Consider the following 26253-nt stretch of genomic DNA (forward strand, 5'->3'; position numbering starts at 1 on the left):
GATAGCTGTGGCAAAGAGGCAGCAACAAGCAGTGGGACTTAATGGGCTTCCAAGTTCTGCACTTCTGCTACAACAACCATGGAAGGACAATTCCAACTTCCCTGCATGCTGGCAAAACCATAAAAGATACAGATGAACACAGAGAGACAACCTCCAGAAAGGAAGCATAACAAGTTAAGACCAGTAAAAGCCTTTCAAATTTAAGGAAATACTGCAGCTACATATTGCCCAAATCACATCTGCCTAATAAATGACATATGTATTTTAAATGCAAATATGCAGGTGAGACCCACACAAAAAGAAACACACAAATGAAAGAGACTTTTTGGGCACACAGAAGCCTCCCTGTGCGTGCATCTCTGAGCTCCTGTGGTTGCTGTCTGAGTGCACGTTCAAATGTGTCCACAGATGCACCTGCTCTGCCCTGATTTACAACTTAGGGCCAACTGGCCAAAGAGAGATCAGGGCATTATTTACACTGGAAGACACTTGAGAGCACCGTGAGATGCATGCTGCTTAAGCACTTTCTGGCGCTGAGCACGCAGAGCCATTATATGCTGGACCCTAGGCTTCAGAGGCACAGAAGGGAAGTTGAAGAGTTCAGGAAGTCACTGTGTTTGTTCACAACACACTGCTTCATTGTACTCATCTTCAGCTGCTTGCCCAGCAGCTCCTGGGCTAACAGTTGTCACCGACAAGAGACGGTTTATTGCTCCTTCTTTCAAGGGGCAATGTTTACAAAATCACTTTTAACATGTTAACACTGCATGAGGATCATGACTGCACCATGCCAGAGCAGTGCTCAGAGCCTCTGATGGGGCAAAAGTAGTTCTATACTCCCCTGTATATCCCTCTCCACATTGTTTAAGATGCAGGGAATGCATTTGCTCAGCAAGCAACTCTAACCATCTCCTTTTAAAGCCATACCCAAGTGAAGTGTCTTCTGAGGGTTTCACTCCAGCCAGAGCACCTCACTGTGGCTCCATGGCCTTCACTGGGGCTGCACATGGCAGTTCTGTGAAACCTGGGGGATTCACTGAGCCCACACAGCCCCCACAGAACCTGTTCTGGTAAGGTTCTTGGTGCCTGGGCCACCAGGAACACCAAGGGATCTGTCAGCTCTGACCACAGAACACTGCAACAGGAAGGAAGGCAAATGAAGTCCTCTGTTCATTGGCCATTTACTTCCCTGTCCTTGTTAGAGATAAGAAATCTGTAGACTGGCACCTTTTGGAGGACTGTATCCCCTCTGGGATTTTCATTAGCTCTATTAGGTGCTAAGCCAACTGCTTGAAGTTAATGCTGCATTGCACTTCACGTTCACATGAGACAAAACCACTTAATCTGAGTGGAAAGCCCACCTGAACCTCTTCCTTTTGCACACCTAGGTGACTAATGAAGATGTGCCCATAACACTGTAAATGGCAAGAGTTGTTTTTAAGATTCTAATTTGACTCTCCATCACTTGTGACTGAATCTAACAGGGACTGATTTACCAAAGAGGACCACCCCAGCAGCAATAGTAAGTTGCACAGTGACCTGACCAATTAACGACACCAGGATGCTAATGGTTGTGGCTGTAGGGCCTTTTACACAGATAATTTGCTGTCCTGGGCCAGCGATGGGGTTTAGAAAGCATCCATGGGCTCTGAGGTTTAGGGCTTAGATTATAAACATGCACAGCTACATCTCAACACATTTGATGATTCTTGTCCAGGTGATACAGGCTAATAGAGTATGCTAAATGCCATGATTCAAACCCATGCACATCACTGGCCTTACAAAAACAGGCACTATATGGAATCTCGCTTTCCTCACTGATACGGCCATATCTGTACACACACACCACAGTGGATACTGTGAAGTATGTTTTCCATCTGGTACCTGTCACCAACAAATACAAGCTATTAACATCCCAGTGACTGGGCAATACAATCTGTACTGCTCCTGACCTCGAACAGGCCTAACACCTGTGAGCACAACTGAGTACACAGTCATATGGAGCTGCTAAAACAACTACAAAAATCCCAAATCCGCTTGCCAAATCACAAGAGCTCAGCAGTAACACAGAGGTGTTCAAACTTCAAAGCAGGAGCACAGTCAGCAAGAGTTTGTTGAAAGAATTACAACGAGGCATGGAAACTGGGACTTCTCAGTAGCATGTAATCCCTGCTGTTTCCATTTCCTCTTCCTCATTATCAGCACAGACGGGGGCTGAAGATTAGTAAACAGTGGGTGTTTAGGGTGAATTAGAGCATGTGTGATATAGAGCTCGCTATCCTGGTGGCATCAGCATGATTTCGCAAAGAGGCATAAATATTTAATGGTGCCCACTATGCCTCCTCAGAACCATGGAATATTTGCATGTTCCTTAGAGGTAACAATGGTGGAAGAATCTTATCAGATTAAAAAAAAAAAAGAAAAGAAAAGGGACTCTATCTTGACCTTCCTGTACGACATTAACAAAATCTTATGGCCAAAACTTCCCTCTCCATAGCCATCTGTGGGGAAGATGAAAGCTTCTCACACTGCTCCCGTCCTGTCTAAAACCAGAAACAACAAACTCTAGGTCAAAACCCCTAATGCGAAGAAACTCCCCACTTCTGAATGCAGGCAAAAATAGTTCCAACCAGCTAGGGTACTGGGTTTTTACCATCATTACATCTAGATGACAAATGCAAAGGCAAGCAAACCAGTAGCACAATTAGAAATGATTCTACTTTCCTTTAAGCATTTACTTTTGAAGTGGATTCTCTTCTCCTCTTTGCCCACTGCTATAAGGAACAGTCTTACAAAAGATTTTCTCTCTTCTCACACCCCAAATCTGATTCCAGCTGTCATTTTAGGTATTAAAATGCCATTACCACATGACTAACTCTGACAAAGAACAATTCTTCCCTATGTTGACATATTAGCAATTTTGAAGAGGAATCTGGAAAAAGTAGGAAAATTCAAAATTATTTTCTTTTCTGCTCTTGTTCTCAAGTCTACGCAAAACTAACAGCCATGTGTGAGAGATGTTACATATTCAGCTATTGCCCTTGTTTCTCACAGGTTATCCTTTCAGAAGATATCCATGGAAATAAAGGCCATCACTAAGAAAACACAGTATGCCTACAAATGCCTCCTGATTTCTTGACTTGTCTGAGAACTACTAAATTGACAAACCACGCTCTCAAGGTGATTTTCTTGTCTGGCCCCCCACTGCCCCTGGCAGTACTGATATTAACAAACTCCTGAGGAAGAGTCCTACACTGCTTCCTTAATTAGGATAAAGCAATCACAAGATAAATCTGTAATAAGATAACTATTTTGTAGAAGTTTCTTCACATCGGTACAGAGAATTCAAATAACTACTTTGTTCAGAGGAACAAAAACAAACAAGCGAACTCCTAATAAAAGGAACATTATTGCTGGCTGCTAATAATACTTGATATCACTTAATACCTCATTTCTCAGCTCGTGGCCTTTTCACACAATAACCTTGAGACTTTGCCTCCCTTGGACTTGATAAAAGAATATGAGATTACACAACAGACAGACAAACAAAACATTTGCTGTCTTTCCAAAGAGTATTTTCAACAATTTTTGCCCAGTAAAAGCCGCCTAGCCATTTTTCCAGAACTATGTATTACACCTCACCAGAGGCATGCCTACTGTCTAATTATCTTTCTCAATATATGAACACTCCTATGACGGTGATATTATAAGATATTTATTATTGAGCAATTTGTCTTCAGCTATTAGCATGAATGTCAAAGTTTATGAAGCTTCAGGTATGAACCATATGATGAAGAGTTTTTATATACGTGGTTATTTGAGTAGAAAATACTGTTTCAAAAACCACAGTTAAATTGAGTAATACTTCATACTCAGCTTCCCATCAACATTTGTGCGCATGCACACACACACATGGGGGAACAAAGCAAAATAAATCTGCACCGTAGAAATCATGATCTGCTGCAGCAACCACACATTTTAAAGCCACAGAAAGAGCATTTTTTGATGAGACCAGGTTTCCATCTGACATGGCCATGCAGTATCAAAGTGTCACTCCAGCACCAGGCCTAAATTTTCTCTTAAAGTAGGGAACCTCTCTCTGGAAATCACCTAAAGTCTGTAGCTAAAGGTGCCTGTGTGAATTGGAGCTTAAGCTATAAATTTCAGATTATTAAAATGCATAACAAACTATTGCTTTGCAAATAATAATAATATTAATAATAATAATAATAACAACAACATAAAATTGCTATTAATTTCTGAATTCTTACCATTTGATTTCTTAGGGAGATTTAAAATAGAAAAAAATATAAAAATAGAAAGGGAGCTAATAAGTAGCAGGCTAATACAGGAGTATTTACTGGCATTATTTCAGTGGAGTAAAGACCTGCATACAACATTACAGGAGCAGCATCCTTCCCAAAACTCATGTGTGTTTCTTTATTTTGTTGTTTGTTTTTTAAGTAAGTCCTCATGAGCAGGAACTTGAGTCCAGTTCTTACATTTTTCCCATGGGCGGTATTTTCCACATCAGGAGCCTCTAGATGCCAAATATAGACGCAGATCAGAATCTGTACATACTTGCTGGGTGATTATAAAACAGTACCAGCTCCTCTGCTGTGTAGCAGATGAGACTTGTCACTCTTTGCACAGGTCCAAGTGCCAGCAGCTCCATACTGACCAGAGACACAGCCAAGGAGAACAAGATCACATCATATACAAGATGGGATCGTGGATTTTTCTTCCATTAATATTTAATCAAAATAGAATGTTCACCCAAGAATTAACAGGAGCAAGGTAGGCTCAATTTACAAATACATATACCCACTGCTTGTCATACTCTCATTTAACTATTATCTGTGCTATAACTAGGAATTAATGGAGTTTATCACTATGAATGAGGAGAGCACTATAGCCAAGCTAACAGGGAATTTCAGGCTCTATGAGATGCACACAGAGACGAGCCGTGAGTCTGAAGCTCCCTGCTTGCTCAGGAAGGTCAGTGCTTCCACTGCCCCTCACTTACATGCAGTGTGCAGTGCAGGGGCCACATTCAGGAGAGCTCACTGTGCCCAGTGATCCTGGAGCCATCAGGGTGCAGCACCAAACCACATCCATCACCTGGCTGCTCCACAGTGCCTTCCAGCCTGAAGTTCCTTAATGCTGTTTTGAGCAGGAACCATTGTAGACCTAGGACTAACAACTTATTGCAATTACAATACACAAAAACTGATAGAAAACACTCATGTTTATTTCCAACACAACAGGCTTAGAGATAAACTGCTGACCTAAAAGCTCCCTGTACTGCTGCAACCCAGCTGCTATCAGGAGGCTGCACCACCCAGACACAAAGTAGCCCCTCTGCCTTACATGGAAGTCAGGATAAGCCCCCAGGATCAACAGCTGAGTGTACAAGTGGGGGCAGCAGTTTAGTGCTCTAGCTTCAAACAGCAGAAATCCTACAGAAGGCTATAACTGCACTTTTAATCACTTTTAGTCATTTTGGTAAAGCCACCTGCCTGTGGGCCATGTCCCAGCAGAGCCAGCCTGTCATAGAGCAGGACCATCAGGCAGCGCAGGGAGATGATGCTGTGCACCACAGCACGCTGCATGAGCCCGAAGGTGCTGATGCAGCCACCTCCTGTGCTGCCAGCAGGGGTTTGGCAATGGCAGCTGTTACACAGGCTGTTTGTTCCTGCTTCAGGTTCCACTGTTAGCAGTTTGGAGCTAGGTAAACTTTGTGACATATTTATCTTCAGGCCTTTTGCTGCTAACTGGGACAGTTCTCCCGACTTCTAATGAGAAAGTCAGTGCACTGCGGTGCTCTTGGGAATGTTGGTTTTGGAGACCTTTGAACACTTATCAAATCAACTACTTCCACAATTATATCCTTAAGAACAATTTTAAAAGTCCCTCATTTTACATCAGGCAGAATTCCCTGGTGTCAGGTCAGAGATCCTGCACTGGTGTGCATCACAGAAAACTCCAGTACTACCAGAATCACATGCTCTGTTGAGAAACAAAGGAACCAGGACACACCAGAACTAAACACAGAGAAGTGAAACCATAAATGATGATACTTTTACTGTATAGAGCTGAGGTGCATTGCAACAAACGTGCCTGCAGACAGTAGTTGCCCCCACTCCAAACAGTCACACGTGACAGTGATAGCCCAAGCCCTTAGAAGATGTTGAGGCTGTGGGAGCTTTGCAGCAGGAAGAAAGCTCTCCTGATTTCCAAAAATAAGCTGCCATCCCTGCCTGAGGGAGCAATGCCATGCACATGCCAAAGGGACAACAGCCTGTGGAGCCAGGGAAGAGGTGCCCTGATGCTGCTCAGGGCAGTCCTGTCCCAGCACTGCCATCCTACAGTGACCTTGCATCATACCAAGGGCAGAGGAGTGCCACTGCCTGCCTGCCATTTCACAAGTTCACTGGTAGGGTTTTTTAGTCTCTCCTCACTTCCTAGGGCACGGAGTCATGCTTAGCTATGAAATGGCAGTGGGACACTTCCTTATCTCTTCTAGATAAAAGGAAGAAGGTAAAAATACACTATGTTCTTTTTTACTTTCCCTTCTTGCAGGGTTTTTCTGTTGTGTTTTTAACTGCTTCTCTGCATAGCAGACAGTGGAAGGCCTTGGGAGCTGTTATAACACCATGGTATACAACCACGAGTTCTTTAATGCCCAATCAGCCTCACTGATTAGCAAACAGACAGCGCACAAACACTCTAGCAAGAGGAATAAAAGCTCCTAGCCTAAGCAAAGAGCGGTGTTATACCACTTTTACTGTAAGCAACTGTAAACTCTGTTATTGCTCCTAAGAGGAAACTTTCCTGGCAAACTTTTGAAGTAACAAAAAGCAGAAGACAACAATGACAGTTCTTTCCCCTGGAAGCACAATGTCCCTCAGTGTTCTCATTTAAGTACTGTGCATGATGACATCCAACTGGCTTTTACCCTGCAATTCACTCGCATTACCAGGGCTGTTCTGCCAAACAACTGGCACATTTTAGAAGAATAAAGAAGGAACTTGACCAGTTTGTCAGTTATGGAATATCCCATTTTCTAGTTCCCTATAGAAGATAATGTCTTCCTCCATCTCCAAACAGCATGCACAAACGTGTACAAAAGGAAAAGAGAAAGCTACAGTAAGTGTTGGAGATATCAAGCCTGTAAAGATCTGCTAGGAAAAGCAAAAACAAACAATGAGGAATTAAGTATTGCTCTGGATTCTCTTAAGGGGGCAAGTAAGAGTAAGTATGCGGTAACTTTCCAGAATAAGATTCTTCAGTTTGAAGAGCACTTAGAGAATTGAAATTTAAATCCAAAAATCCTGCATTATTTATTTCAATTAAGTTACCCACTCAGAATACTTCTAAAACAACCTTGAAACTTAAGAACACCCTGAATGTATTCAGCACAAAAGCAGAACTTGTACCTGAAAAATCCAGTAGGAAAGTTAACAGGAGGATTATTTCCTTGTAGTTTGCTGCTTGCTCTCTAGTATGAAACAAAACTTTAGGATTGCCTCCCATTTAAGATTTTCTGGTTCCAATACAACACCACAGCTGCTGTCAAACAAAGCTGTATGCTTAATACCTTACTCTCAGTTTCAAAGTAGCAACAGTCTGGGGTGGTTGGAAAGTGTATTCTGGTAGGTACTGCCTCAGTGGCCTCAGATGAACTATATTGTCTAACACTGACATACTTGTACATATTCCTTCCCAGTATATTGCTATCATCTGCATTTCATTTCATCCTACTGGGATAGAAAATGCATTTTACAGAACATTATGAAAATGCATCCCTATCTCAGAAGTCCTGAAGCTAAGGCAAGATATATGACTATAAAAACAAACAAACAAGGAATATGTACCTGAATGGAGATGTAGATAAAAAGGTAAATACATCGAGTCATGCAGACTCACTATGTGCATGACCAAGGGCTTTGTTTACTTACAACATAAACAGAACACCCCTTATGGTTTACATTTGATACTTCCTTTAAAAACGGCCTCAATTAACTTCAAATGTGAAAGTAAGGAAGAAAACCCCCTATTTCTGGTTTTCCCTGCATGGAAATACAAAACATACAAACATTTGGAAATATCCTGGGTCTCTTGCTTTGTCCAGAGGAGGCTCAGATAGCAGTGAAGTGCTTTGTAAAAACAATCTGCCCCCGTCTGGAACACTTTTGATGAGAACAGGCTGACATGAAGTTCAGCTTGTAACCAGCATGCTTGACGCTCTGCAGGCACAGTGCAGGAACTCCCCTGCTCTTGCAGGGACTGCTGGAGATGTGGGACAACCCAGAACAAAACAGGAGACACTCTACTGCAAAAAGCCAAAGCCTGGATGAGGCACAAGTTAGAGAGAGCCTGATAAGGGCCCAGGAGGTGAGGCTAACAGAAAGCCACGGACCATGCAAACTGAAGGCAGCTGCGAGGGGAGGATGAGCTTTAAGAAATGCCACAACTAAGGCTGTTTGTGCGCTAGGCAAATCATGACCTGAGAAGAGCAGTGACCAAAGCAACTGCTATGGGGGAGATGGAGAAACGGACGACAGCAGAGCTTATTACTGCATGTCTGATGCAGAAGGGTTTCCACACATTTCTTCTCCTAATGAAGAATACTAGCTGTTTCCTAAGAAGCATTTCCTATGTAGGAGACAGAGGGAAAGAGTAACCAATTCATGCCCTTCCTCCAAGAAGATCCTTCCCTTTAATCACCTATAGTGATAAGAAGTGACCTAGCTGACACTAGTTACAAGCTAAGCACCATTCTGCACAGGCTGCTTGTACAAGGGCAATCTCAGTTGGCACCAGTGTCCTTGGGCCCTACAGTGCTGCCACAACAACCTCCCAGCACTCACCTGACCCCAGGTTGCTGGGGGACCTGAGGGCTGTGCAGAGCACCCGGTGTATCTCAGAGGCCATCAGACTGTGAGCTAGTGGGGCTTCAGCCACTGTTCTCACACCAGAGGTCACCGATTTAAGGCACTGAATTTCAGACTTCACACTGCTACATTAAAAATAAATAAATAAGAGTCTGGAAGCTCAGGAAAACTCTTATTTTGCCTTGTTGTGTCAGGGAACAGATCTGAGCCACTAACACAGACTATAACCCAGAAGGACACCCTATTTCCTGTAACTCATTTTATCATTTTAATTCCAGAGAACAAGTATGTAACAGATCGCATTTTTTTTTACAGATTTGATATCACTGCATTCACCATTTTATGGATTCTAGCCTACAGAGGTCTTTCAACCAGCAAAGCAGAGAACAAGACGACAGCAATCTGAAAACAAAAATCAAAGCCTGGATCAGAGAGCTCATTACACAGTCTGTGACTTAATACCCAGAACTGCAGGGGATTAAGTCTTCTGTATTCCCTGAAGGTTCTGTGGGAAGGAACTCGTGCTGCTAACCAAATCCCACCGTGTTCTGACAGCGTTACATACCCGTTACACAGAACCCAGCTCTGGGCTGCCCACACCAGCACACTCTCCTTCACGGGGACGGTTCCATGGCTGAGAAACCTCCAATTCCCAGCTGCGCACTCTCTGGATTTAAAGAAGCTGTCCCTAACACAGAGGACAGATTGCTGCATACAGTCACATCAGAGAGCGTGGCTAACCTGTGACATGCCCCAAAGCCCCCACACCTGCTCTGCTCCTAATGCCCATCTCTGGGCCCAGACAATCCTGCTCTGTGTGGCTGGCAGCTCAGCTGTCAGGGATCAACCTGACACAGCCCTCCCCACAGCCTGCCAACAACACACGTGCTATCTGCACAGCACGCTGCTGTGACAACAGCACATTATTGTGCCTCATTTCTATGACTTAAAGGATTTCCCGACCTCCCATGCCTGCTGATGCTCTCTTGAATAGTTTGATACCCGTGTCAAGCAAGTTACAAAACCTATCTGTTGTTGCAGTGAACAGATCTGCAGAATGATGCAAGGCTCTGCTGACTGCTAGCTATACTTATGTAACTCAATAGCTTCACAGCTGCTAATAATTAACAGATGACCTGTGTAAGTGCTAGACAAATACAGGGAGATGGAAAAGGAGAACCCTGCTTCATCTCTTCACAAAACGAGCTAGCAAAACAGGAACAGGGATTTTTAACAGATCTCCTATGATTCTCTTTTTCTTCTCCCAACAGAATTCAAACTCAGCATAATGAATTCAGCATAAATCTTATAACTGAAGATCTGAATGGAGCCTTGTTCGTAGCACTTGGACTTGGAACACAGATGCAGTTAGCTCACTGCTTAACATCTTCTATCGTACTCTCTAAAGTACCGATCTGTTTCCTCAGCTTCCACGTTAGAAAAACAAAACCAACAACCTTTCTTCAAGTGATTTGTTATTTTAAACAATGAGAGATTCAAACTTGAATTCAGCACGCAGTTTTCTCTGCTCTCGTCCTCTCTTAAAAAGAAGACATTAATTGTTATGCAGCAAACTGGGAATAACATCACATGCAAAAAAATTCCTTTACAGCTCTTGTCTTTATTTCACAAATTCTTCTCCAGATCTGATGTTCTCAGTGTTGCCTAAGACAATGTAATTAACTGTTCATATAAAAATCCCTCTAAGTGACAGATTAAATATATATATGTACACACACATTACATTTTGGGGGGAAGAGGGAGGGTTGCTATTCTGTTGTTCAGCCATTTGAAAGCAGCTGCATAAGGCAATAAGTTTTTCTGTTTAAAGGTAAAGTCTTTTAGCTGCAATGGCATCAGCCCACTAGTCAGGAGATTTATGATCCTTTCCCAGCACTATTACTGACACGCTGCTATGAGACTTCAGGCAAAGCCATTTCCCCACACTGTGCTTCTCTACTCACACTGCTTTTAGAAGACTTTATTCACACTTCAAGGCCATTTTCAGATATTCTGAGACCACTTAATCCCATATATTCTAGAGGACAGCAGTCTGCTCGGCTCTGCCCATTCCTCACAGCAACAGATCACAGTACTGAAGGACAGCATTCACCAAAAACACTAATGAGGAGTAGGAAGAGGGAATCACCCCACTTCCTGATGTTATCACAAGGGAAACATGCACAAGCTATTTGGGGCCTGCTGAAGCTGCTAGGAGCCTCTATATTACTTCCCATTAAAGAGTTCCCTTTAGTTTCTGTAGCAGAAGAGATGCTGCAGCTCAGAGGAGGTCCCTCTGGGAACACATGCGCAGAAGCCAGGAGTGCTGCTCACCCGGCCTCAGCCTTAGGAGGGAAGTAGCAGGAGCCACACACACAGGGTGTGAGCAAAGACCATGGGTGCCACAGAAGCAGTTTAAACGTTGAGAACTTTGCTTCTGCAAAGGCAGTAGTTTAGGAAGGTATAAAGCAAAACATTTCCACTTCAAACCGTACTTATGTGCAATTGGATCCAAACGTAGATGATTCCTAAAGGGGTTGCAGCAGAGTTTAGAGTTACAGAACAGATTCTCAAAGTGCTCCTTGTGCTTCCCGTCCATCTCCTTCCAGGAACAAGGAAGCTTTCTATTCTGAACGCCTTTGATCTCAGATTTCGATGAAACTGCTCCCCTGCTGCCCATGCCCGAGCTTACCAGCACTGCACTGCAGTGACCTGTGCTGGAGGGGACCCAAGCACAGCTGCTCTGTGAGGCCAGCATGGCTGAGCAGCACCAGCCTGAAAGAGCCCTCATCTCCAGGGTGGTGGGGGGTGGGGGGGGTATTTGCTGACCAACAGTTCTGCAGTCATTACTTAGCAACAGATGGATTTCCATGTATATACCTGTGAGGCCAGAAGCTAACTAGCACTCAGGTAGTTACACAGCAGCACCAAAAGCAAATGGCTCTCATGAAGATTTCTTGCCACCTCCAACATCCTCACCTTTCTCCCCATATAAGGAATGCTGCCTCCACCCTCCCCAGCTCAAACACAGCTGGATCCATGGGTTCCAAACCAGGAGACCTGCCCATCCCTCATGGCGGTGGATGCCATTGGCCAAGTGTCAGAGTGCACCACATGAAGAAAAAACATTTGCATTAGAGCCAAGAATAAGAGACGTCTGTAGCAAGAACACAGAAGCATTTCACTAGATTTGAACTTTCACAAGGTTTCGTACTGTTCTGAACTTTCCACAATTAAGACATTCATGTTGGCAAGAGCATAAACTGTCAAGAAATACCCCCTACCCTTGCCATTGTTTCCTTATTTCTCATAGTTCCTAAGCATAAATCAATTATCCAGATGGAGATTCAGTGTAGTAAGAGCACAGAACATTTCTAAAGGTTATTCAGAGACCATTTACCAATGTCATGCCTATATACACACATACATCCCAAGAACATCAAGTGTGATGTGAAAGAAAACCTATGAATTTCTGCCCTCATTTATCAGACAACACCAACATGCCTTCTCTCCCTCCTCCAAGAAAAGCCTCGTGCTCATATTAGTGAAGCAAAAAGCAAATGGCTGTCAGAACTTATTGCACTGTCAGTAATAGGGAGCAATATTGAAAAGCATTTCCTTCACAAAGCTATCAGCAACTCAGCAACCTTCACTGACAAGGCTGGAGGGCACCTGGTATGAAGGCTGTAGGTAGGAAACTGTTCTTTTCACTCCTCTAAAGGAACACTTCAATTTCTGCCTCTGCTGCATGAGACAAAGCATTAATATCCTGATGCAATGTTGTAATAACTCTGGTTTTCTCAATAACATGAGAAAATACAAACAACAGCTACAGCAATCTTGTAGCAGCACAACCCCACAGCCAGCATCTTGCTGCCTGATGCTACACAGAGAGCAATGCAATTTCAGTAGAGACAGAAGGCAGCATCATCAGCCAGAGAGACACAAGTACTATCAGAGCAAGAGGCAGCCCAGGCTAGGAGAGCCACTCCTTTTCCCCTGTCCTTTCTAGGCAGCATTACCCTGGACTGCTGAACCCATCAGCACACCCTACAGATAACTATGGCACAGAACAAGGGCAGGTGAGCAGAAGGAGATAAGGGAGGGCAGAAACAGCAGCCACTCAGCTCTGTTGTGAGCTGCCTGAGTACACCCAGTCAAATCCAGAGACCAGCCTGGGACAGCTCAGCCCCCTTCATTCCCAAGGAAGCAGCCGCGGGAACATTGGTCTCTGCGTGAGGAGCTGCAGAGCCATCCCATGCACAGGGATGAGCTAAGGGCAATGTACTGCTGGGAGGTCAGAGGGTACTGAGAAGCCCAGGACACACGCTGCACCAGAGGAGCTAAAAGCAGCATTTCTGGAGGGGTAGTAACAAGGACTCAGAGACACAACCTCCCAGTCTTATGCTTGTTGCTGTCACCCTTGCTAAAGAACCCTTCAACGATCTGCATGTAAGTGTGTTCTCTCCACTCACTGCCTTCTTGTACTCTTCCTGGACCGCCCTGTCCCTCCCTCCCCTCACGTGCTCCAGCAGCACAGCAGTAGCTGCATTTCCTTCTCACTCGCTCCAGGCCCCGCTCTAGTGGAGAGGAGCGCACAGCAGAGGGTCCTCCGACCTCCACCAGGAGCAGCACCACCATCCACCCCTTTGCCCAGTGCATGAGACTAGGACAACATTCTCCACGGCCACACTGCCAGCACAGCCACCTCTCACACCCTTCCTTAAGCCAGGGCTGCTCAGCTTGATACCTACAGGTAGTGAGGGCAGGATACTACCACAAGAACTCCAAGCCTTGCCTGTGGACAGGGAGAGATGGAGGTGGAAGAAGGCAGCATGCAGGTGTGAGTGAAGAGCAGAGATTGCTGCCCACACTCTGGAAGCCAGGAAGGCTGAGAGCAGCCCCCAGTTACAGCCCTTTCTTTAAGGGATCACCACAGAAAGAAAATAAACACAAAACAACTTGAAGCTACCTCACTGCAGATTCCTGGACAGGCATTGAGCTCTGTGCCGTTTATCGGTGCCGAGGCCCAGGGAGAGCATGTGGTAGCAACGAGCAGCACATGCAGAGGAGGAACAGCCCTGCCCTGCAGGAGGGGCTTTCCTGAAGAGCCGGGAAGCATAGGGCAGCAGGACCATACAACCTGGAGGAAGGCTACCCTAACACCTTAGGGCTGCTTACGTAGGTCTGCAAGCCAGACTACTCAACAACACCCGCTCAGAGGGCAGGACCCCCGGGCACTGCCCCCTTCGCCACCCCGAGTTCCGTATTACCGCTGCACCCACCGGGCTGGCGGCCGCGATGTAACGCGGTGGGTGCCGCAGTTCGGGGACACGTGCTGGGAGCGGTCCCCAGCCGTCCCGACAACCCGCCGCCCCCCGGGCTGCCACGGCCCAGAGGGACAGGGGTGCTCCCGGAGGCCGGGCCTCGTCCCACGCCATCCTTCCACCCGGGGAGCGCAGGAAAGCCAGAGGAAAGTGGGGAGGGATGCCAGCAGGGCGCACAGAGGAAGAGCAGGAACAGCTTCAGAAGGCAGAGAGCGTCCCAGCCCGAGACAGAGCAGTCTGGAAGAAAAGAGAGAGACAGAGAGAGCAGGCACGAAACGAGCTGCAGCTCCCGGCTCGCCGCGCCTTGTTTACCTCGGGGCGCAGCGGGAGCAGCGCCGGACGGGAGCAGCGCCGGACAGCCCCTGCCCTGCCCTGCACAGCCCGCCCCGCTCCCCGCGCCCCTTACCGCGCTCCGTCGGACGAGGCGGCGGCAGCCGGCGGCGCTACAGCCGCGGCGCGGCCGGGGCATGTTGGGCCGGGCGCTATTTATAGCGGCAGGAAGCGCCGCGCTGCGGCTCTGGGGCGCCGCTCCCCGTAGCCCCGCGAGCTGCGCATGGACACGGACACGGCTCCGGACCGAGAACGGCAGGGCGGGGGGCGGCGGGCAGGACGGAGTCGGGTGCGTGGGGACGGGGAAAGGGGCTGCGGGACGGCTGGCGCTGCGGGACGGCTGGTGCTGCGGGACGGCTGGCACTGCGGGCTGCACGGGGTCGCGGCCGAGCGCCGGTCTCGGCTCCCCCGTCACCTCCCTCGGTGCCGTGATGGCAACCGGCGGGGCTGGGGAGCGGCCGTGGCACGGCAGGGATGCGGGCAGAGGAGTGCAGGCGTCATTAAACAGTGGGAACAGAGGTACTCGCTGCATCCCTATTGAGATCCGAACTATGCAGAGGTGCGGGAAGGTCAATTACCTCTCTCCACATGATGCCCCCGAAGGGATGTGTGCTTCTTACCTCAATTAACTCGCACAGAAATGGCTTTGCCAGTCAAGTGATAGAGGCTGCTTCCTATTCCTTATAAGTGTGTCTGAACTAGAAAGAAAACTTCTGTTAAATGTCTTTGGCTGCAATGCCGAACTCTGGAATAGAAAAATGCCTAAGGCATAAGCAATGGAGCAGCTTGGGGATAGAGCTGCATTCTGTGGGGCAGCAGGGCTGTAGCTGTGTAACTGTGGGTGCCTGTTGGAGCCAGTACTCATCCTGTGTGCCTTCCACATCTTGGAGGCATTTCATTGCTTTTGTTTAGCCTGTGCACGACCACGGTTCAGCTCAACAGCTGCATAACACCACTATCTAAAACACGGATGTTATGGACAGGTGTCCTGAAGAGCTGGAGTTTGTTCTTCATTCCTCTGTTGCAGTATGTCCCAGCAAGGTCAAAGCCTGAGCGATCCATGTGCTGAGCCAACCTCTTACAATTTGCTTTGTGTTTTTGACCAAGAGATTACAAGGTGCAAAGACAGCATTACAATGCGATATGCTCACCAGATCATTGCTGATTTGCTTTGGGTGTAAGGCTTCAAACACTGCCAGCCTTTTATGTAGGTCATGTCTTAGTTTTTGTGTCACCGTATGCTTGGGGCACTACAAGACAGAAAAAACAGGTACCATGGTTTTATCTTTTTTCCTCTACCCTCTTCTGCCCTGGGTACGTGACCTAGATTAGTTTGCGAGCAAAAATTATGGAGCTCACAAACAGGAAAACTGCAGGTACTCTATGCTTACTGCCTTTATGGACCCACAGACCTAAAGCTCTCTAATGGGGCTCACAAATCCACATGGGGTTCCTAAATGCTGCTTCCTGCATGTAGGTCATTAGTTAGTTGAAAACAGTCCTGAAGTCACATACAGGCAAACAGCTTCCTTTTGGCTAGGTAGTAGAGAAACAGCATTGGTGTGCTTATTCCAAGCTTTGTATGGGATATAGAAGACCTCACCCAGAGGTGTTTGTTTGCTACAAGCCAGATGCGGAGGAGGTCTGCATAGAAGCGAGGGATGTAGTAACAGCCCTTTCAAGGACAGTGTCCTCCCCTTCTGGGGAGTCCACCAAGTGATCTGTCACCACAGTGCTGCCATTAACAACGAGCTCCCCTGCAGTCTTGATCCCTGGTCAGCCTCTCATGCACTGTGGTAACATGAACCTGCCCCATCCTTGCTTAGCTCCATCACATGCTCTGTTACAAGCCCATATCTACACCTCATTCACAAGAGAAGCCTGGGAGACTTTGCTCCAATTTCACAACAAGGACAAAACACAGAGCTGCCATTTTTCAGGAAGGGAACGAAATAAAGTGGTGAGGAATTTGCAGCCCAAGAGTTTGTTCTAGAATTTATCCAGCCCTAGTCAGCATATAGAAACATGAAGTATTGTGACTGAGACCATGTACAGCAACCTTTTAAAAGTGGCTGCTGCCACAAACATTCCTAATGTGCCAAACTACCAGTGACTTCAAAGGCAACATCTCACATGCCACCATTCAAGAAAGCAGACTTTCTAGAGGTGTAGGATACGTCCTTCACCTAACAGCAGCACAACATTCTGCAGGCCTACATTACACTCTCACCCTGCTGTCCTCTGCCCCTGTGGTTTACTTCAGCTGTGGAAACAGGAACTGCTGAGTCAGCAGGCTGGTGAAACTCACACTGCTCTCATGGGGAGAGGGCTGCAGCGAGGGGGCTGGCAGCAGCTCACAGCCTGCAGGAAAACAAGTACTTACATTCTCTTACAGTGGCCTGAAAAAACAAACAATCTCTTTGCTTAAAAACTCACAGGCTGCAAAGAGGTAGCAGAACCCAAAGTGTAAGTGTGAGGGGAATGATCAGATGTGGCAGATGTGTGCTCACGATCAAGCGTTTAGAGTTTGCTGAGCATCATTTTTCAGTTTGTGCTGTTAACAGCTCAGTTATGCTTTAAGAAGCCGAGATGCAGCTGGCTGAACAGACAGAACAAGGCCATCGCATTTGGCTCATCTGCCTGGTGCCGATAGAGAGCAGCAGCCTGTTCTGATTACGGACTCACGCAGAGGTGAAATTACTCCCTTGGAACTGGTACAAGGTAATGGAGTTTTAAAAATTCAAGTAACCCCCTCAGAAGAGTCAGGTCTCCTGTGCTGTGCAAGTACAAAAGGGGAAAGAAATTTGGGATGACTGCATCTCAGAAGGCAAATTGACCACGGTACAGTAGAGAGTAGCTGAAGGTCAGCTGAAGGGATGCGAAGGGGAAAGATAATTGCCAAACTGTTAAAAAATTGGAAAGAGAATTAGAGTTAAGATGGAGACGTTCCAGAGGGCCATTCTATTAAGGCTATAAATAGGGTGTTATCCACAAGATCAAAGTGAACAAAACCACCTCTAGCAGCAGGAAGCTGGCAGCTATAAGAGGGAGAAGGGAACTGCTGGGATCACTGTCACTGTCAGGATGACATCTCACCCAGCATGCCAGCCTTCAGCTAAACAGGCTCAGTGCAGTGCCACAGTGCTTGGATGGCATTACTTCTTGCACTTACTAGAGAAACATCACAGTCAGTGAAGCTCAGATCTGAAATTTGCTTGTTGGGCCATGGGGCAGCAGAGCAGCACATGTGATTGTCCAGATGGTGCCCAGGACCCCACTCTGGAGCTCTGGTGAGACACAAGTGGGAGAGTCCACAGCTCAGTGCTACAGGGGCAGGGAGAGGCTATGGTGCTGCAAATGAGAAGTTGTCAGGCAACATGTACTTATGCATAAATGGCAAATTAGCTTTGACAGCAGCTGAGACAGCCCATCTACAAGCTCCAAAGGTACTATTCTAACAGCTACATAGACATGCTGACGCTTTAAAAGGACAGTAGCAGGTAAGACAGACTGGATGCAGGCAAGAGTGTTCTGTTTCTGTAGATGGATATTAGTAACAGAAGCTATCCGTGATACCTAGAAGGAATGTTGTCATAAAGGTGAAACAGAACAGAAAAGCAAGGTGGCCTGCAACGTCTGAGTATTCAAAGCAAATAAATAAATAAATAAATAAATAAAAGAGGTTCACGTAAACTTCCCCCTGAGGTGCCCTGTTGATGTTTGGAGGACCAGCTGCCCAGAGAGTCAGCAGACAGATTCTATGGTAATGCAGCTACTCACCCGCAAATCTTGTTACTTGTTTGCTTTTAACTCCAAGATTCAACCACGGGTTCCCCTAAAAGGATTGTCCTGCCACTTCAGTGCCAATCACCATCTCCCAACATAAGAATCACAGGCACTGCCACACTGCAGCTCAGCTCCGGACAAGTTGGTGAGCTGCATGGCTCCATCCAAGGGCTGGAAGCTCCTCTGAAGTTAAGCAGAGCTGCAGCAAGCACTCCATCTGTCAGCAGGGGTTTACCTCAGCATCCATCTCCAGCCATTGTTTACAAGGTTAATGATCATCCAGGGAGGCAAAGATCACCAGCGTCAAAACCCAAAGAGCCGAGCAGAGTGCTACAAGTGAGCAGAGCGCTACAAGTGGTTGACCGACCTGAACAAAGTGTTTTGGTGAGGGCTGCAGCTCATCAAAACATTCCCAAGCAGCCCTATTCACGAACAGAAGTATTACACAACCGCCTGATTTCCCCCACGGAGCGCTTCACATACCCTGTCCTCTGCAGACACGTCACATTCTTGTAGAACACAGACATTAAACACGTTATTTTATTAAACTCACAGCAACTGTTTTTACTGATGTTAGCAAAGTGGTCCTGCTGGTTTGGACAGCCGGCTTGGAAACATGGGGGATTTCTATCATTTACTTCACTTTTGCTTATCTGCTTTTGAGAATAACAGGCAGAACTACTCGAACTTCCACACTATACTACTGAAACAAACAGGCTTGTTCCTTGGGTTGAATATGTACTGAAAAACATCCAACCACCATTGCGGGATCGGTTGTTCTCGGACGAAAGCAACTACCTGCTTTTGTCACTAGAGTGAGCTGCTGCTCAACGTTTGAAGGCAGCTCTGTTGAATAGGCCGATGCGAAGGGGGAGGTCCGATCCTTTCGTCATGCACGCTGCCATCGGAATGGTCGTTGCTGCTCTGTGCCATCCTGCTGCTCGCGATGCATTCCAGCAGGGCAGGAGGTGCTTTCCAGGGAGCAGAGGTGTGGTTAAGATCGTACCGAGCACCCCCAAAGGAAAAGCTGCCCTCGCATTACTCATCACTAAGTGTGAAAGGAGCACCGAGGTATGCTTGCTCTCCGTCTGCACGTTAGTCGTGTGGCCACAGAGCAGAGCTGGGGGATAAAGAAGGGTGAAAAATCTTCAGCATGTCCTTTACTTTGGGCCAACATAGCGAGAAACGACAGTGGATCCATTTAACAATGAGGAACGTCCCCTCTTTGCTGGACCAAGAGTTCTGCAGGTAGAGTCACACACGAGTCAGTCACTTCTGAGTTGTATGCAGAAATCAGATGCTCTAACCAAGGAGCTTGAGAAACTTCTGCTGGTTACAGCCAGTGTTACAAGAAAAGGCATTTGTGGCGCTGCCAATACAAAAACCACAGAGCAGATATTGAAACCAGCTTGAAAGCTGCTCTGAAGTTGAATACAGATTTACAGCTCAGATACTGTTGCTGCTATTGATGTCACTAGAATCATATTTATGGATAACAAAGTCAGACAGTCTTAGTGACATGTTAACATTTCCAATAAATGGTAAAATGGACCCAAATCTGGCTGACAGCCATTCAGCCTAGCGGTAGAGCAACCATGTCATTTTAGCAGTGAAATGGCACCAAGCAGAAGCTCTGAAGTGCTAAGCACACCTTAGTATCCCTGCTCAGTCCCAGGGGAACTTCCGTGGCTGGCCAGGTTTTAACAGTTAAGATGCTTTCCAGTCCCAGCCCAGGCAGTGAATAGTTTCCATTTGATGTTCACCCTTGCTGGTTTAATTCAATAAGCCGACCAGCAAATACAGCTAATGTTCCAATAATACAGACTAGCATAAATATTACAAGGAGAAGATGATCGAGCACCATCGCAACAAACTTCCACTCATCAGCCGCCTGAAGAAGAAAGAAAGGAGACAGTAAGATTTCTGCAGAGCTGAGTTTGCAATGGGTACAACTGAGCCTGAGCACATTTCCACCCTGTAACTGCCCTATGGACAACATGTTCCATCCCTAATCTCCCCTTCCTTTTGCCTTAGGTGCACCACAAGTGGAAGAAGCTGCTGAAATCCATCTAGAGAACACCACTAATCAGGACTGCTTTGAGATGGCTTGTAAGCAAAGGCAGTGATGTGACAGCCTGCAGAAGCCATGGCCTTTGGTATATTTTGGGAATGCAGCTCTTGAAATTCTCTGGAAGTGATATCAGTGGAGTCTAGATGACACAAACAGCTGGCTCCACTTCCGAAGGGAGCACTTGCCAGTAGCTGAAGACCCTCCTTGTATGCGCAGAAGGAAGCAGAGCCCAGAGGCACTGAAACCATGCCAGCCCTGCTGAAGGTAGCATTTGATCTGCAGAGGAGCCACAGGGAACATGAGACTCCAACCGGAGCCATTTCACACGCTGCTGGAACGTGGCCACAGGAACAAACACCGTGGTGTAAATTCTGCCTGGGTGAAGGAGAGGCCAGATTATTGTCCCACAGAGACCCCTCCCCAACCACAGGCTGTCACCATTGGGCATCCACTGCTAAACAGCAATAAGAAGAGTGAAGGACTGATCCTGAATTATCCATTTAAAAGCTGTGTGAGCTGCAAAAATTGAAATGAAAGAGGGGGTTAATTGCACTGAACGAGCTCAGAGGAGGCAGAGCTAGGTTTTCCTGTGGAAAACTGCCATCTGTGACTCTGCACGCATTTATCCTTCCTTTGGCTTGAAATGTGGAAAAAACCAGTAATCACAGCAGCTCGTGATGTGTCTCACTTGCAGGGGCTGCTTGTAGCATACATGGATTGACACAAATCCTTATCAAAACTGGGATTATCATCTGCAAGTCACACTTCAGGTTTCTCAAATAAAACAAGTACTGAATTCTGCAGCTGTGCTACCTTCTGGCTTTTCAAAAGCAAGGAAGGCCATTTATCCCTGTAGGAAGGTGCCCAAGCAAGGGACAGGAGGAACGTGTGATGGAATTGCTTACAGTTCTGGGAACTGCTTTGCCACTCATGCACCATCTCTGTGGCTTCACACACCCTGTTTAGAAAACCTTAACACTGCCATTTTTCTCTCTTCTTCAAGAGAGAAATTCATTTACCACCTGTGACAATTATCTGCTACTCCTTAATAACCACACCACAGGTAGGAGACTGCCCCCCAGCTAAAGCCAAAACAGGGTTTGGAGTGTTTTTGTGAGGCCTGGGTCACTGAAGAAAAAAATAAGTAAAAGGATATAACAGTACGAAGGCAAGAAATGAATCATGCACAAAGAATGCCTTACATTACTGGATTCTTGGTCTGACTTCATTGTTTCCGCAATGTATTTGATTCCCTCTATAGCGTTTTTCACATCTGGATTTTTGGTAAGCGGGGAGTAGAAATTGACAGGCACAGGGCCTTGCTTCCCGGAAATTTCTGAAATATCAATATCTTCTGCAAACATTTTCTTGTCTGGTTTATCCCTGGATGGTCGTTTCATTGTAGAGAAGAACATGATGTTTGGGATTGTGTCAATAAAGATCTGGGGGGGAAAAAAAGAGGCAGAAGAGAAATGCTCCTGTTTGGAGGGGCTGCTGTGCAGATGCAGCTCTGCAATAAACAGAGGGGAGCTGCGCCAGTCGCAGTTAACTTCCTCCCCTGGACCGGCTAGAAATTCCGCTTTGGGGTACGTCATGCCACATGCCGCATTCACACCGTGCTTCTTGTCTGCCTCGTGTCCTGGGGCAGGCAGGGTCACCCCCTTGGCCTGCCGTGTGCTCTCCAAAAGCAGCTTTGCACATCCGTGTATCCTATACATACAAATGAGGGCTGTGCCACCACTGCTCAGGCTCACATTGCTGCCAGGTGACTGATCCCATCCACCTTGAGACACACACCCTAGGGGCCTGGTTTGGGGAATGCCTTCTGAGGGGTGTCTTCTGGCTGCCTGTGCTTTACTTTGCTATTACAATGCAATTTGCTTGACCTGAAGGGCCTGTCCACTGGCAGGCAGAAGTGTTCTGCAGCCATAGAGATAATTAGACCAGTAATATCACTTTAGCCCAAACGACCTGCTTTCCTCTCTCTGTACCATCAGCTGTCCCTGCTTTGCCACCTATTCCCTGCAGGGCTCTACCCAGTGGGCAGTTTTATCACATAAAGGAGCAGCCAGGCTGTGGATGTCCCAATCCCTGGTGTGTTCAAGGCCAGGTTGGATGGGGCCCTGGGCAGCCTGATCTGGTGAGTGGCAGCCCTGACCATGGCAGGGGATTGGAGCTCAGTGATCTTTAAAGTCCCATCCAACCTAAGCCATTCTATGACAGAATTCTATGATTCCTCAATTCTTGCTGAATTTTAGGAGAAAATCAGCCAACAAAACACACGCTACTCTGTGGAAAAGAGGACACACACAAAGCCCTGGAGCTCACCTTCCTGACCCAGGGTGGCATGGTGTGAGTGCTGGGGGAGCGGTGGTGGGTGTTGATGACGATGACCGTGATGATGATGGAAGCAATGACAAACACCATGGTAAACAACATGTATTTGCCTATCAGAGGCACTGCGCTGGAGGTGGAGGGAATCAGCTCCACAATGACCAGCAGGAACACAGTCAGTGACAGCAAGACAGAGATGCTGAGGGTCATCTTCTCACCTGCAGTGCAAAAAGAAGACAGAAGACAGTACCACTGGGTATGTTGATATCATCCAGCACTTAGTCAGATTGAGAAACCTGCATGTGGACGATGGCTATTCACACATATACTTTTTCATGAATCCGGAGTGCTACTGTCTCTTTAGCTACCTAAACAGTACTGAACCTGGCCAGACCGGAGCCCTTCACAAAGCACCAACACCAGCACCGGGGTGGAAATCACCAGGTATGACTGGACTGAGGTACAGGTGGCATGTGCAGAAAGCTTCTTTGCCAAGAGCACCCCATGGACTGTGGGATTTGATTGATGAGGTGCAAGCACCTGGTTAATGGCTCTGTAGGCTCTCAGGGCTGGTTGCTGCAGTACAGCATGAGCTGACAAAAAGTGCATCTGGCACCAGGGATCAGCTTTCACTAGGTAGGATGTCAGAACTGAACCACAAGGCTTGACTCGCACAGTCTTTTTCTATCTGCTTCTACTTCATGTAAAGCTCTCCACCAAAAAGCTGTGCATCAGAGGACTTCCACAGATGGGTCTCAACACATTTAAGCAGGCTGAAAAGCTGATGCCATGTAAAATGAATAAAGCATGGGAAATGGTCACAGGGAGCACCAGCTTTCTGCAACAGAGTTGCTCAGCAGAGATGAAGCAGGCCACCCTCCAAGTCTGCCACCAACTTCAAGCACTCAGGATTTCTCCAGAACTTGTTAGAAGAGCAATTTCTCTGGCAGGAGAATGACTAAACTCACATACCTGAGTCTGTGGGTAGATAAAAAACAAACCCGGTCAGAAAGGAGAAGAGCAGGCAGGGGATGATGACGTTGACAATGAAGTAGAGTGGCAGGCGCTGCATGAGGAAGTGGTACGTGATGTCCAGGTAGGGGGTGTCAGGGCAGCAGGCATAGTAAACCCAGTGCTTCCAGCCACGGTAGTCCTTCATCACCCACTCACCGCTCTCCATGAAGTTACTCAGGTCGGGGCGATCGCTCTCCTGACAGCAAATAAACCCACAACACCACAGACCAACATATTATTAATACAAGTCATTCTAAACAAACTCACATGATGTGGTCTCTCAGGAACAGTGGCATGAGGCTGTAAAGAGGGTAAGCAGGCAGAAGGTTTGGGGAAGCAGGAGCATATGAGGAATTTCACATGTCAAGCTGGGCAATTTTGTATGACATCTACAAATGGGCTTTTATATTATACTGGTAGTGCCTTCTTTTTCAGTCCAACCAAGGTTATATTATCTTTTAAACCAGAGGAGTCCCTGAACACATACCCAAGTCTCTGCTGCTTTTCCCAGTTACCAAACCATTGCTTACCGGGTTGATAACCACCATTGTACCATCATATGTCCACGTTCCCAGCTTCATGCTACAGTTCTGCTGATCGAATGGGAAGTACGTGACTATAATTTCACAGTAACTTTTGAAGATAGCAGGAGGTGTCCAGGTGATCTTTCCTGTGTGTTCCAGAAGGACCTTGGTGTATTTAACAATGGCAAAATCACCGTCTGCACTGTGGAAGGAAGAAGGATGGCTGCAGCTGCCCAGTGGCCTGAGGGCAGCCAGGCTGAGCAGGCAAAGCAGCCGCTGCCCAGACTCTGGTCCCACCAGCTCTGATCTCTGCTGCTTACTTGTTATACAGGACAAGATCCGGGCGCCAGATGTCATCTGATGGGATGCGGATTTGTTTCACACCACCGTAGTCATCTGGGTTCCACTTCAGGTTGATGTCTGTCCATTGCTGCAAAGGGAGGATTGTAGCTGGATAGAACCTCTTCCAGTGCTACTTGACACTTCCTAGATACACTTGCCTCCTTGCTTTGAGCAGGGAAATATCAACACATCCTATTTGGCCCTCTAGCTCATTTTTGTTTTTACACAAAATTAAATATCAGTTTAAGACACTCAGTCCAAAGTCAGTATATCAAAATCCTGCTGTTTCAAATGCTATCAGAGAAGGAACAATCAGCTGCAAAGTGCTTTTCTGTCCTTGAGGCCGCAGAACAAAGAAATACCCTAAAAGCCAACACATTGATTCAGGGTGCACCAAAAGCAGCACACACCTGGCTGTCTCTGGTCTATTTATTTGAGTGGGAAGGAATGGTTAGCATTATTTAGGGTTACCTGCTTCAGGCGTACGTTGGTTGTTACAATCTGATTTACTTCATCCTTGAAAGGAAAAAAAAAAGAGAAAGGAGACACGAGTATCAAGCATTGGGATTAAAGGAGGAGAGCGAAGCCATTTGGTGATAGCACACGAAGTGGTGTTTCTGCCTGCCCACTGCCTACCACATTGATGAGCTGAATGAGCTGCAGCCCCACAGTGACGACGACGACATCGCGATGATTCTCCACAGGGCGCACCACCTTGTTGTAGTCCCGGAACAGGTCGTCCACCAGGCGCGTCTCGTGCTCATAGCACAGGGCCAGCCCAACTGTGAGCAACAAAATGTGCCCAGATCATACCTTCATACTAACACACATGCAAAGCCATACTCCCACACCCACAGGGAGTACCCAGCGTGCCCCAGGCGGTTGCTGAAGCGCACCATTTACCTGCGGAGACGATCAGGAGCAGCACACGGCAGAGCTCCATCACCTGAGCCAGCTCCTCTCAGTACCACGGAGCCGGGGCACACACAGCGCCTTTAAGGTCGGCCTGGGGGGGCGGGAAGCGCTACTGCCCAGGGATTGACTTACACCACCTGTTCCAAGCATGACAGCTGAGGGCTGTGGAATGGGAGCACAATGCATTGCACCGCTCAGATGGCTCCTAATGCTCACCAAAGGCTGTTTTTTTTCTGAGTGGCACTGTGAGTTGTGGTTAAAAAAAGCCCCAGACAACAGACATCCCAAGCTGGAAACAAGGCTACACAACCCTGAGACCGAAGCACAAGCTATGGGGGCTGGGATCATGTCCTGGGGAGCACTGTATGGCCCATCCTTCTGTGCTTCCCTCGTACCTTCCCTGGAGATGGGCTGCTGCCTGGCCATACCCACCACACACGGTGCCCTGTGCATCCCTTTCCAGAAAGCATTCCCACATAAAGCTTTCCCAGCTTCGCCTCTGGGTGACACCAGCTGTATTTGTATTTCGCAGGGCTGTCCTCTGCGCTGCCTGCCAGCTGCTCCGTGATGGATGCCTTAATTTTATCTTTTTATGCGTATATTGCTCCTAACTCCCTCCCCCTCGCACACTCTCTCCCGCTAACCCAACACCCAGCCTCCACACTTACATTTACCCTCACATCAAACCTCCCCCATTGCTGTTCAGCCGGCGG

General features: G+C 47.1%; 2 protein-coding genes across 3 annotated transcripts in view; both read right to left on the bottom strand.

Moving 5' to 3' along the window:
• Positions 1 to 14686, bottom strand: part of WIPF1 (WAS/WASL interacting protein family member 1) — a 48771-nt gene extending 34085 nt beyond the window's left edge. The window contains exon 1 of one of the 2 annotated variants that reach the window (XM_015868421.3): positions 14631 to 14686. The gene's annotated coding sequence lies outside the window, so the exon portion shown is untranslated. Of the gene's footprint in view, positions 1 to 14536 lie in introns of both variants that reach the window. The other variant, XM_032445962.2, reaches the window with a different exon arrangement.
• A 4176-nt stretch (positions 14687 to 18862) lies between these two features.
• CHRNA1 (cholinergic receptor nicotinic alpha 1 subunit) lies at positions 18863 to 25594 on the bottom strand. Its single transcript, XM_015868425.3, has 9 exons — positions 25529 to 25594; positions 25262 to 25407; positions 25097 to 25141; positions 24604 to 24713; positions 24290 to 24485; positions 23718 to 23955; positions 22740 to 22963; positions 21614 to 21853; positions 18863 to 20231 (listed from the first exon to the last, which is right to left on the bottom strand). The coding sequence occupies exons 1-9, from the start codon at positions 25566 to 25568 to the stop codon at positions 20100 to 20102; spliced, it is 1371 nt and encodes a 456-aa protein (XP_015723911.2). The 5' UTR covers positions 25569 to 25594; the 3' UTR covers positions 18863 to 20099.
• Between the last annotated feature and the right edge of the window lie 659 nt (positions 25595 to 26253).

Source organism: Coturnix japonica, chromosome 7 (genome assembly GCF_054131305.1).
Source record: "Coturnix japonica strain WE chromosome 7, WE-NBRP24, whole genome shotgun sequence".
NCBI lineage: Eukaryota > Metazoa > Chordata > Aves > Galliformes > Phasianidae > Coturnix > Coturnix japonica.